The following is a 13,277-nucleotide window of genomic DNA, read 5'->3' as shown; positions in this document are numbered from 1 at the left end:
ATTATATCAGAGTAACTTGAGATCCTTCCTTATCTTAGAGATGGTCATGCTAAGTTGACAGACAAGTCAACATTCACCCTGTTTACACGAGTGTGCCTTCTGAAAGACTATCACTGCATTGGTGTCTGGTGTTGCAAAGCTTCAGCTCCCCATGACATCATACTGGACTAAGTAGACTTGGAAAACGAATCATCATTTGAAATTATCAACCAAATAATTAACACAAACATATATTGTAGTATGGAAAATGTAATTTGCACAAAGAATTTTTTAGAGACAATTCATTCTGTGTTTTAGAAATATGTTGACAGACACCACTGTTGACAGTCAATGAGGAAAAAGTTTTTATTAATTAAGACTATGTAACATTACATTGTACAATATGTCATTTGTCTAACGTTTTGCAATAATGACTTTTAAAGTCAAACTGTTGGCTTGTACCTGTTAATTTCAGACATGAAAGTATATGTCTTGTGCTTTTGAAGATGGGGATGTTGATATTGTAGAGTGCTGCTGCTCTCAGGCCCAGTTGAGATTGCCCGGATGAGAGGAATGTGATAGTCTGCAAAAAGGAGGTATGTTATGAGATATTTTTACATTACATTAATAACAAAAAGTGCTCTGAATTAAACATTTTACTTGGATACATTTTCAAGCAACAATGCCATATAAGTTGCTTTGCCTTCCAGTTTGAAAATATTATATATTGGTGGCAAAATAGAAACTGAGTTTGTCCTGCATGTAATAATACCTGAATCTTCAAGTTTCTTAGTCAGTTAAATTTTTTGTGTTTAATTGCTTTATACGTTATATTTATTATAATACTAACTAAACTGGCTACACGTTCTAAGCATCTGATACATACTCAAAAAATATACACATACAATGTTTGTAATGAACAACTAAGGCAAAATAAGAGATATGTCTGTGTTTTCTGGATAACTCTCTAGTTGTCTAGTTCTAAAATCTGTCACAATGCAAATAAGTGACAAAGATGATAGGTCTGCTTTACTACTTATATAATGTCTATTTAATGATCTGTAGATGGCACTGTAATGTTATAAATAAATGGCTGATGGTGGTATTTCCTTAAAGATTATAGAATAGATTACTGAGCTTGATTGATTCGGCAGCAGATATTTAATAGGAGATACAATTGTTGCTCTTTTAGCTGCACATTTCAGAAACCAATGCAACTGATATTGCATCTCCAATGTGTTTCTTCATTTCTTTTTGAATTATATATTTTTTTCTAATTGTGTGGGTGGGTTAGGATTCTTCTAAATGAGGAAGTGTAAGTGATTTACTGTAAATCACAATAGTTTTTCCATAAATCAGTAATGTCCCATCTGATGTTATTCGAAACTGAGTAGGAGGTGACATTTTCTGGAAGCAGTTTGGGTACCACCACAAGATATCAGGGAAATGGAATATAGACAGTTGCCTCTGATTAAAAGCTTAATTGGTGTAAACAAAAGTACTACTGTATTACTGTTTTGGTGACCCAGTTCAGGGTGTTGGGAGTAGTGGGTCTAGTTGAAATGCACCTTTGTTTTATGCTGGTGATTGGAGATTGTCCCTTGTTAAAGTGCTAGGGAAAATCAAAGCAGCCTAAGTATTTTGCTGATCAGTGGGAAGCCACAGTTCATTCATCAAGTTGTGATGAAAGCCTGGTTCATCAGGAAGGCAGAGATATTGTGGATACAGAATGAAGGTTGCTATCAGTGGTGAAAGCTGAGGATATGCCTGATTGGGAAAATGTAATATGTTAAGGTCAGTCATGGGAAGCATTGGACAACTTCAAACCACTTAAACACAGAACATACTGTAGTTAAAAGTGAATAATTCTTTGTAGTGTGGAGGTGTGTGAACATCTCACAGATAATCCAGCTGCAGATGTTCAGGCTCACTGAACTAAAGTCTGCAGTGGGTTTGTAGCAGGAGGACCAATTTTCCCATTGTCAAAGAAAGGTAGTACAGTACTTAACATTGTTTTTACAAAACTGAAAGATGCATGACAATAGACACAAGAAAGTATTAGGCTTGGAATTTGTTATTCTTTTAAGAGAGTATAGCATGCCATTGAGCAGCTTTCCTTATTTTTAAAAGCATGATCCAGTCAGATACTAAGCAACGCATTCAAGACAATACAGTACAACCAAGGTGGAAATAAATTTATGCACCCATTCATAAACATGCAGGTGGATTATGTGCAATATAACCAAAAGACAAACTTTCTATAATCTTTCTGCGACTGCAGTTTCAGTAAAGGTTTTATATACTTGTTTATTAGTACAAAAATAAATTGGTTAGGTTTACATTAAATTTGCAATGGAACATTGTGAACATTTTATTAGATCATGGCTGCTGTATTTGAAAATGTTTAAGCACATTTTCCCTAATCAAGGTTATAAATGTGAATCTGTCCAACCAATGAAAGGACCTTTACTTCAATACAGCGTACAATTAAAATATTTACTGCAATGAAACATTTTATCCTATTCGAGACCTGATGTTAGTTAACTGATTGTTAACATTTTAAAATGAGAGCATTAAGGTGTTGCTATACTTCATATATTAGTCACTTATTGCCACAGAACACAAAGCCCTTGCTAAGCTCTTATTACATAGAATTAACTGATTAATAAATGTACTATAGCAAGCTACTTTTCTAATGTATTGTAATTGTTGCACCAAATGCATTACTTGTTAAAGTCTTGTTACACAGAAGTGAATGACTACTAGATTCACTTAGATAGCCCCTATTCTGAAATGATACCAATTAATCTTTATTTTTGTAGCTTTGTATATATCTTACTTAGTAATACTACTACAAATTAATACCGTTATATCAATATATCATTACAGCCTAGTTTAGTTCACCATATTTAATAAAGCAATTTTTCTGTCCTCCATCAAGCAGTAAAAGTTTTCCTAGCGCAAGACCCCTTACTTGTTTTATTATGTGTTACTAAGAAACTGTCTTTACCTTCATAGTGCTCGCCAATTGTTATTTCTGCAGATGGTTCACTGTATGCTCCCATGCCAGCCTTATTTACACATGCTATTCTGAAAGAATAGACTATTCCTTTCGGGAGGCTGCTAACAGTGTAGCAACTATCTTCAACATTTTCTGCCATTGTATTCCATTCTCCTCCTTAGAAAGAAATATAAAGCAGTGTTAGATAGATAGATAGATAGATAGATAGATAGATAGATAGATAGATAGATAGATAGATAGATAGATAAAACATTTTAATGTAAACTTTATTTTGTACAATAATAGAAAACATGAACACATCGATATAAATAAAAATTTCTGAAGAAAATTATTAATTGCATTACTTCACCATTACCCCCCGTCCACGCCTGCTACACTGTGCACGAATTTAAATAATTTCCCTTGATACGTAAATAGATACATATATTAACAAAAAAAATTTTTTACTCCTCCACTACTCCCCAGTACAATCCTCCTACACTGCACAAATTAAATACTGTATCATGATAAGTAAATAGGTACATGTTTTATACAAGAAAAAATTCACAATTCTCCTCCACTAGTCTGTTGTACACACCTTCTACCCCACACATTAAGTCAAAATTGATTTTTAGTTGCCCCTCCTCAATGTAGCACTGCACCCCCTTCACTTCCCACACCTTTTCAAATTCTTTGATATTACACATTGTTTTATAATACATAAATTCCAGCTTTATTCTAGAAATAATGTAAAAATTGAAAATAATGAGCACATCATCTGGTAATGTGCCACTCCGTTTGTTATTACGGCTTTTTAAAATGGCTAACTTTGCTTGCCCAAGTAAATAATTTAAAAGTTGAAGTTTTAATTTTGATTTTTTGTTATATTTCATGCCCCAAATAATTTCTGAAAATACAAAAAGAATAAATGATAAATGGTTTCTTTCTCCCCACAGAAAGCACCTTTGTCGCTCACATCACTTTGAAGTTTATTTAAGAACACATTTGCCACAATGACCCCATGTAGAATTCTCTATTGTAAATCGTGTGATTTCTTATTGTTTGGGGGTTTATAAAATTCTCTCCAAGCTGGCCTGACCTCTACTTCTACATTTAATTTTTCTGTCCAGGGTGTCATGATGGTGTTTTTAAGATTTATAAAATTGAAAACTATAAACATACAAATCTTTCTTTTTTAAAGATCAAAAAATTCTCTTTCCTTTTGTTCTAACCTTAAAATGGAGTTCCTCCTCACACTATTCATGTCCAATTTGGGTTCCACCTCCAGGTCAGAAAATGAGGCCTCATCCTCAGTCTTCTTAGGCACTGAAGTTGAGTTTCCCTGACTTTCTGTTAACCTGAAGAAATCTTTTGCCATAAAGGATAATAAATAATTCACAGTTTGTACTGATCGAATACCCAGCCCTGAAGCCAATACAGTGGCATCTTTAAAGCTCTTGTTGTCTTCCTCCAATAACTGAGAAAAAACCACAATGCCACTTTTAATCTATGACTTTACAAAACTAACCTTAAACAGCAGTGGACATGTGAATAAAGAATTGAAAGGTATGGATTCAATGAAAAGGGAAGGGGATGTGGATGGCACTCATTGAAAAAAAGAGCTCCAAGTCAGTAAAACTTCCTTGTAGAATTTGGGTAATGGAGAGAGATCTAAATTGCTCAAGTCCATTAACAATAAAATGGACATCAAAACCCAAATTTTCAATCTTATGGAAAAAAGAGAGGGTTATTTTGTTCTAAATTAGGGGTTCTGAAGAGAAAAAAAGCGCTATAAAATTAGCAACTTGAAACTTGCTGCTTTACTGTAGACATCAATCAGCCCTTGTCCTCTTTCGTGCACTGGTAAATAGATAAGCCCTTTTTTGAGCCAGTGCACACCATTCCAAAAAAGTCAACTAACATTTTTTTTATGGAATGTAACAGTCCTGATGGCAGATCAAAATTCATCAGTTTGTGCCACAGCATAGAGGCAACAAGACTATTAATAACGAGAACTCTTCCTCTAAAAGATAGTTTAGACACAATCCACTGCCATTTCCTTAACCTTAACTCAATCCGTTTTAAAAAGACCTCCCAGTTGTCCTTTCCAGTGTTGTCACCAATCAGCACAACACCGAGATATCGAAAAGCTTTTCTATTCCAGCCCAGTCCTGATCGCAAGACTGGTGGAGGGCGATGTTCCCAGTCCTCTAATAAATACGCATTCTCTTTCTCCCAGTTAATCTTTGCAGAAGATGTTTCCTCAAAAAGTGCAAAGCATTGACATACAGAGAAGACGTCTTCATCTGAACTTTACAAGAGTGGGGGCCATCCTCTGTTTGTACAACTAACAATCTGCCAGCTATAACCTCAGTCACCTTTGTGATTTTTAACAAGGAGGTGTGGTACCCGGATGGGGGTGGTACCCAGCCGGGACACCCTAGAAGACCGGAGGAGGGCTTGTGCCCCCTCCAGACCTCGAGGGGGCGACCGCCCTGGGGGCCACGGGTACAGAGCTGGGAAGCTCGAAAATGTAGGGGCCCATGGTCACCGCCAGGGGGCACCCCAATACCAGTAGGACCCTGGACCTCAGCACTTCCGCCACACCCGGAAGTGCTGGGGGGAAGAAAAGTGGGGACACCCGGAGTGCTTCCGGGGATACAGCCGGCACTTCCACCACACTGGGGCGTGTCAGTGGGAGAGTGCCGGGAACACACCTGGAGCACATCCGGGTGTTTATTTAAAGGGTCCACCTCCCTTCAGAGAATGACTTGAATCAGGTGGAAGACGGATGAGGTCTCTGGAGGAGAGAAGGAGGCGGCCTGAAGAAGAGTTGGTGGAGAAAGGCATTGTATTGGCCGGAACTTTGGGGTATTGGGGTCTGTGAAGAGATTTTGTAAATAATGGAAAACCTAAATAAACGTGTGTGGGGTAATCGTAACATGTCTGCCTGTCTGTGTCAAGTCTGGGTCAAGTTCCACAGAGGTTTTACTTATCAGCACCGCCACCCCTACACTCACACTGGTGCCATGACTGAAAAAAATGTCCCTTCCCAGTCCTGCACCCAGGCAGCCTGATTCTCCAAATCTGAGTGGGTCTCTTGAAGGAAACCCACATCTAAGTGCTTCTGTTCTAAAAAAATCAAAAATCAAGTTCCACTTTAAATCAATGTCTGGAAAATAGTCTTGCCCTCTAAAAATTCAAAACATTTCTGATAGTATTTGTGCTGTACCCCCTTTAGGCTCCAAACCTAACACTGAGAAGGTGTTACCAGAAATGTCTGAGTCATTCTTTCCTTCACTCTCCACATCTTAACAACTGTCAGCAATATCCCTCTTTTTATCTGATGCAATTTGTTTTTTTGGACAAATTGTCTGACATTAAAATCTTCTTTGCGCCCATGGTGGACTTCACTGCTTCCTTTCTTTTCCTAGTGGGTCCTTGTGATGCCTCCTTGCAACCACTCGACTCCACACTCACATCCACACTTGCTACTGCTCTCTTTGCAACTTTTATTTCTTTCTTGCTGGTACATGCTTTTTGTTTAGTGCCCTTGCCCAAGCCAAACATGCCCTCATTAATATCAACCTTAGGCATGTCGGAGCTTGTCTCAATATTAGTGGGCAGTGTTACACCACTTGGATATGGATCATCTCCAACTGTATCATTACAGCTCCCTTCAGTCTGAAACAGAATGACATTCTTATCAGTGTTATCACTGCAGATATCTGCAGCCTGACCAGTGGGGGCCTCCTCAGTCTCAGCTGTTTTCCATTCTTTAAGGACGGAGACTGCTTTACCTGGGACGCTGGGCACATCTACAGGTGTATCACCAGCCTCAGCCAGCACACCATCATTATTTTTTTCATGATCCTTTTTAGAGTCTATTGCAACTTTTATTTCGTTAGCAGGCTCCATTTGTTCCTCAGTTTCCTTATCATCTAATTCACTTTCACTATCAGCTAGCTCATCTTCATCCTCCTCCTCCTCCTCCTCTTCCTCAGTCTCTGGCTCACTTTCTCTACTTTCTTCATCACTTAAATAAATATTCTCTCTTTTACAGTCAATCGCTTTATGACCTACTCTACCACAATTGAAACATTTCATTAATTCGGAACTCACAAACACCACGTAATTCATACCATCCACTCAGAACTTAAAGCTCTCATCTGAAGGACATGACACGTTTTAATTCCATGCATCTGCAGCCTAGTGGAATCATGCTGATTGGAGACATCACTTCACCATATCTGTGCAGTTCATCAGAGCCGGCCTTAGGGCAAAGCGAACGAAGCGATCGCTTCGGGCCCTCAGCTGGAGGGGGCCCACTGCGCCCAAGGTTTTTTTTTCCTGTGATGCGACGCTGCTGTGGAGGGCCCAATGGAGCAACAGACTCCTTCACTCCAACCTCTATTACTAATTTTTTTATATACAGTATATAATTCACGGCAACATATTCCATCACTTAATTACTCCATGTTGACATCTCCACTCGGCACTCCAATCTTCATTACGCTTCACTCAGGCCCGTGCGCCTGTTGCCGCCTCCATGGCTCATCTGTGCCTCTGTCCTCAGTAGGCGGCCACTTACGCTTCATTCAGGGCCGCTCTGCCGCACTGCATTCTCGACAGAGCATAAAAGGGGCCCTTCTCTTCGTAAAGCCATCACTTTCCTTCATATCAATATATTTCCATTTTGTTGGAAAGAACGTCTTGTAGATAGTAGTTAGGCCTTCCCGAATTTCCAGTTTGAAATTATTGTATTCCAAATGTCTTCAGTTCCACCGCCAAAGAAATAAAAATCAGGTGCTCAAAAACATAAAGAAAAAGTAGCGAAAGATGAATTCTTCGCTACCCAAAAAGGCGCTTTGCAATGCTTCTTAACGAAAACGGTTAGCTCTAGCAGCAGCAGCAGCAGCAGCACTAGCACCAGGACTGAACTTCCATTAGTCGAAGATACCGCAATGCCATCCAAGCCCCACAAACCTGTATCCGACTCCGAGGAGTCAGAAGTCGATGACGTTAAGAATGACATGGACATGGGTTTTTCATCAGGTTCAGCAACGTTGCCAGCCATTTCGGTTTCTAACCAGAAAGATGAAGATCACGACGAGGCTGATAATGATTTCGATTCCTTTAGTTGGGGAGATACAGGTTTGTGGGGTGCAGCAATCACCGACAAGGAATGTGTCTTCCTAGTCCAAAAGGGGCCCTTTCGCGAAACCGGGATTCAATATCCGACGAATGATGATGGGAGCCATTTTTCTGATTCCTTTTATTCCTGAAAATTACCAAATGGGGAGTTTATTTTATATGGAAATCTGAATATCTCGAAAGTATGAAAACAAGCTTTAAAACCGAATAAAAATGTAAAAACTAAATAATGTGGATCTTATCTTCATAAAATAAAAAAAATATATAAAAAATATAAAAAGCAAAAAAAAAAGCTTGGCCTAGTGAAAACGGTTAGCTCTAGCAGCAGCAGCAGCACTAGCACCAGGACTGAACTTCCATTAGTCGAAGATACCTCCATCACTCATACCCTTCACTCAGGGCCTTGTATGACAGTCTGCGCTGACAGCCTGCAAATTTGGCTCCTGTCAGTGTGTTACGGTTACGGTTGTCAGTGTCAAACGGAAATCGACAAAAAGTGATGGTTGTAGATGCCGGGAAAACGCATTTCTGCAGCTCAGAATGCAGGAAATCGCTTGGCAGCCGGAGCTCTGCCCCGGACCCACTAGCTGCAGGGGTCCTCGGTATCAGTTTGCAGGGTATAGCGTAAGTGAGCCGATCATATGCGAGAAAACCAGGAAGATTCATGGCGATTTGTTGAAAAAAAATCCTTCTTCGAGTGGCAAAGGTGAGGAATTTAAAGCCAGTAGAGGATGGTTTGAAAAGTTTCGCAAGAAAAGTTTAATTTTTTTCCTCTGTGCTTAAAACTCATAAAAAAAGTGTTTACAGCAAGCAGTTCATAAGGGTCTAGCGCAAACACTTACAATGTTAGTTTTCTCTGTTGTTCAAGGTTTTCTCAGTGTTATTCAATGTTTTTACATTTAGTTTACTATTACACTGTGCATTCTATGTTGTAATTAACTATTTTTGTGCTTAAAAAACTTTAAAAAATATATTTTTACATACAGTTTGTACGGTCTGGAATGGATTAATTGTATTTACATACAATCTTATGGAGGAAATTATGTTTGGGTCACGATCAAATCGGGTCGGGTCCAGAGTTTTGGAACGAATTACGGTTGTGACCAGAGGTACCACTGTACCTTCAGGGTGCCTGGGGTAGGATGAGCAACCCAACAGGATGTATCAATGGATAAGAATCCATGCTAATGAAGAGTCAACAAGAAGTGTTGAATTTATATGTGGCAAGATTTGGAAGAACCCCTATGTTGTTATGATCTACAAAGCTAAGATGAAATTCCTGGTGACAAGGTTGATGGTACAGCAGAGGAGGGATAGCACTGGTGAAACTCAGGAGGAGCCAGAGCTGGAATTACCCCACAGTGCCCAGAACTTAAAGCACCCTTGCCTCTGAGCTGGTGTGAATTATCAAAAAATCGATAGGTGAAATTGTCACCGGAATTTATGAAGAGAGAGTAGTGATGGTTTGATGGAAATGTGGATGGGATTTTGGAGGCAGCTACTGAGGGAGATGCAGATAAAAAGCTCAGGGCTTAACAGTTATCATAAGCTTTACGATAAAGAGGTTTGAAGCAGCAGTATAGCACAGCTAATGAAGAAAAGAAAGGTGTCCTAATGGACCAGAGGAGCATTGTAAGTAAGATATTTGTCACCCTATGGAGAGCACAGTGGCACAATAGATGGGAAAGGAAGAGCACTAGGAAGCAGGAAGCCTTTTCTGCAAACCCTTTTTGCTTTCACCAAGCAGCTCTTGGGGCAGAACCACAGTGGCCATGTAACATTCTCAAAGGATGAAGGGGGCAAGACTTGGGATGCCGCAGGACGAAGATCAATTCACCAACCCCAACCATCAAGGAACCTAGTTGGAAAAAGGTACAGGTGGTTGTGAAGACAGCCAGAAGCGGCACAGCCCTTGGACCAAGTGGAGTGCCCTATATAGTTTATAAAAGATGTCCCAAACCAGTGTTTTCCTCATTTTAAGATATTTTTCAGTTTTATTGTTTATTTAGATTTTAATTTTGTTTTTATTTTGTTTTAGTTTTTTGACATTTTCTGATTTTAGTTTATATTTATTTTTTGTTCTTTTATATTTTTAATTTTTTTTGCTTTTTAGCAATTAATTTTTAGTTGTAATATTTTATTAGTTTTGCATTACTCACCAAGATTGTTTTCTCGGGCACAGTTTTGCAAGTGTAAAAACACAGTTTTCTTTATAGTTGTGAAATTGTATATCACTCATGTTGTACCTGTCAACTTAATACTGTACATGCAATTTTGTCATGATAATGTGACAGTACAAGGTTACCAGTATAAACAAAAATGCAAGAATCAAATAACAACTGTGTTCTGATGTTATTTATTACTTTATCCTGCAGCAAGTTTAAGCAAATACCTATCAAATTTCAAAAACACTTTTTTATTTTTGAAATTTCCTTTGCGAGCAGTAAGATCACCACACACATATACTCTTATTTTATATTTATTATTGATTCTTCCTGATGCTAACTATATTTACACAATTCAAAACTGTGAAAGTGTATTTTTTAAAAAAAAATTTACTTTACTTTTTTAAATATTGTCTAAGTCACTACTTGAACTGTGATAATAATAGTAATTGCAGTAATAGTAGAAATATAGATGAAAGTTTTTCCATGTATGTAGTGTATTTCTACAAGCATGTCATTTAACATTAAATTACTGAAAATCTGTTATATCAACATCTCAGATTATTCCCTTAATAAACAACATTCCGTAATTTAACAAACACGTAGGAAGAACACACATTTTGGCAATTTAGAGTGCTTAATAACCACTTCTAATATCCAGCTATTAAAATATTATCAGAAGTTACGCAACTCAGTCCATGTACACATTGGGAGAACTTGCAAACTCCATACATACAGTTACCAGGTTGTAAATCAAATCTGAACTCATGCCATAACATAATAAAGATATGATAATAATAATAGGACTAAAAGCTAAAATTACATTAATATAGGATACAAACTAATATCAAACATTAAACACCAAATAATAGAAAAATATTCGAAAGTCAAAGTTGTGAATTAGATTACAAAACAAGCAGGAAACAAAAGAAGAAAACCATGGATAAAATAACACAGGATTACACAACTATCCACAGCGATAAGGAACAATGAACTGGATAAGATGGTTTTTGTATCAGTTTTACAATGAAACACTGGGAGGAGATTGGCTGCTCAATGGCTATTCATTTGCTTCTCAGTTCAAACCCAGCTCGAACTCTGCACCTTAGCAACTTACACACTTAGTAACTTTTGCATGACATTTTACGATTGCAGTCTACAATTAATTAAATGGTTCTAAGTGCTTTATCGATAATGTGCTGTATGGTTAGCACAGCAATGTTACATAAAAATGTCTGTTGTACACAGATTCACTGCCAGAGTTTTTTTCAGTATTGATCAGATTTTGTTCCTTGACATTCTTGTGATCATAAACCCTGAGCGGGATTGCGAACTTCAGAATTAAGTGTGCTAATGAGTTCCCAAGTACAGCCTGGTGACATCTAGCCTGTTGTTAAGCAATTGGCTTTGCTGAAGCAATCTAAATATGTAAAGATTATTGTAGGCCAACCATTTTTCTAATGGATTTTTTAACATAGAAAAGTACATCACAATCGTGTGACAGGAACGCACTCTGCGATACTGCACTGCCTACATTGAAACATCAGTATGAATAACCTGGTTAAAACTAAATGTATACGTGTAACGTATGCTTGGTTAATGACAACATGCTATGTGTGGAAGATGACCCGGACACAGACAGGCAGACACGTTTAAATCACCCCACACACGTTTATTTACAGAATCTATATTTACAATAAGTGCCACACAAACCCCAAAGTCCCCAAAAGTCCTGGCCAACAACAATGCCTTCTCTCTCTTCAGGCCACCTCCTTGCCTCCTCCAAGACCTCATCCTTCTTCCACCTGACTCAAGCCCCTGAATGGAGGGAGGCGGCCCCTTTTATACAAACTTGGATGTGCTCCAGGTGCCTCCTGACAATCATCCACCGGCACTCCCCAGTGTGGCGGAAGTGCTGGCTGCACACCCGGAAACAATCTGGGTGTCCCCGATCCTCTTCCCCCCAGCACTTCTGGGTGTGGCGGAAGTGCTGAGGTCCAGGGCTCCCAAGGCATTGGGGCGCCCCCTGGCGGTGACCACGGGCCCCTACAGGGTTGAGCTTTAAAGCTCTGTACCCATGGTCCCCATAGCCGCCAGGGCGGTTGCCCCCACGTGGTCTGGGGGAGGCGTAAGCCCTCCTCCGGTCCTCCGGGGTGTCCCGGCTGGGTCGCCCCCCTCCAGCCTCCTGCGACATATGGAACTGCTTGCAATGGTACTGTCAGCTGAAATTTCTACCTTCTTTGGAGTGTATCAATTTTTTTCAAAGTACTGACTGAATTTGAAGCATGGTCTGTTCAAACCAGACCAGTCTTCCATGGCTTTTTTTTCCAGACTGCTTAGTCTTCCAAATTAACAGATGGCAAGTTTTAAATGTCTTTTTTTTTTTTAATTTTGTGATAACAGTCTCTTGCTGACATAGGGCCCTCTGTGACTAATGGTCAGTTATGGCCAATGAAATCCATAGAATAAGTCACTGACAAGTAATGAAGCTTTGGGATTCACTCTCAGGTCTAGAAGGCAAAGATGACTGATGGCTGAAATGATCAATGATGATCAGGTTCCAACTCCAACCATGAGGGGTACTGCCACATGTGCATGAATCAATGCTGTTCTCTAAACATGGTTTTAATTAATATTTAATAAATATACTGGCAAGTGCATGCTTGCTTGTACATTATGCATAAAGACTAGTGTGGTGAAAATCAAAAATTAAAATTACAAAAACTAGTTTTGTTTTTGTTTTTATTTTCTCATTTTCGCTTACTTCTAGTTTCAGATATTTTTTCATTTTTATTTTAGCTTTAGTTAAACACATGCACATAGGAGGCAGTCAAGGGGCTTAACTAAAGGCGAAATACAGGGTCAGGGGCTGATGAAGTGCACTAATGGCTTTTCTCTCTCCTCTGCAGATCATCTGAGAGGAAAACCACCTGAAGCCCAACCAGGTTCAACTACTGCCTCCAGACCACACCCTCCTT

At 38.9% G+C, this 13,277-nt stretch overlaps 1 protein-coding gene across 1 annotated transcript in view; it reads right to left on the bottom strand.

The window, feature by feature from the left end:
- Positions 1 to 13,277, bottom strand: part of LOC127528328 (obscurin-like) — a 308,697-nt gene that overhangs the window by 33,291 nt on the left and 262,129 nt on the right. Inside the window, exons 17-18 of the mRNA XM_051928768.1 lie at positions 2,990 to 3,157; positions 442 to 562 (exon numbers count right to left, since the gene is read on the bottom strand). Of these exons, the coding sequence (XP_051784728.1) occupies positions 442 to 562; positions 2,990 to 3,157 (289 nt within the window). The remainder of the gene's footprint in view (positions 1 to 441; positions 563 to 2,989; positions 3,158 to 13,277) is intronic.

This window comes from Erpetoichthys calabaricus, chromosome 6 (genome assembly GCF_900747795.2).
Source record: "Erpetoichthys calabaricus chromosome 6, fErpCal1.3, whole genome shotgun sequence".
NCBI classification, from domain to species: domain Eukaryota; kingdom Metazoa; phylum Chordata; class Cladistia; order Polypteriformes; family Polypteridae; genus Erpetoichthys; species Erpetoichthys calabaricus.
Note: the sequence above shows the minus strand (reverse complement) of the source record. Positions and strands in the feature narration are given on the sequence as shown.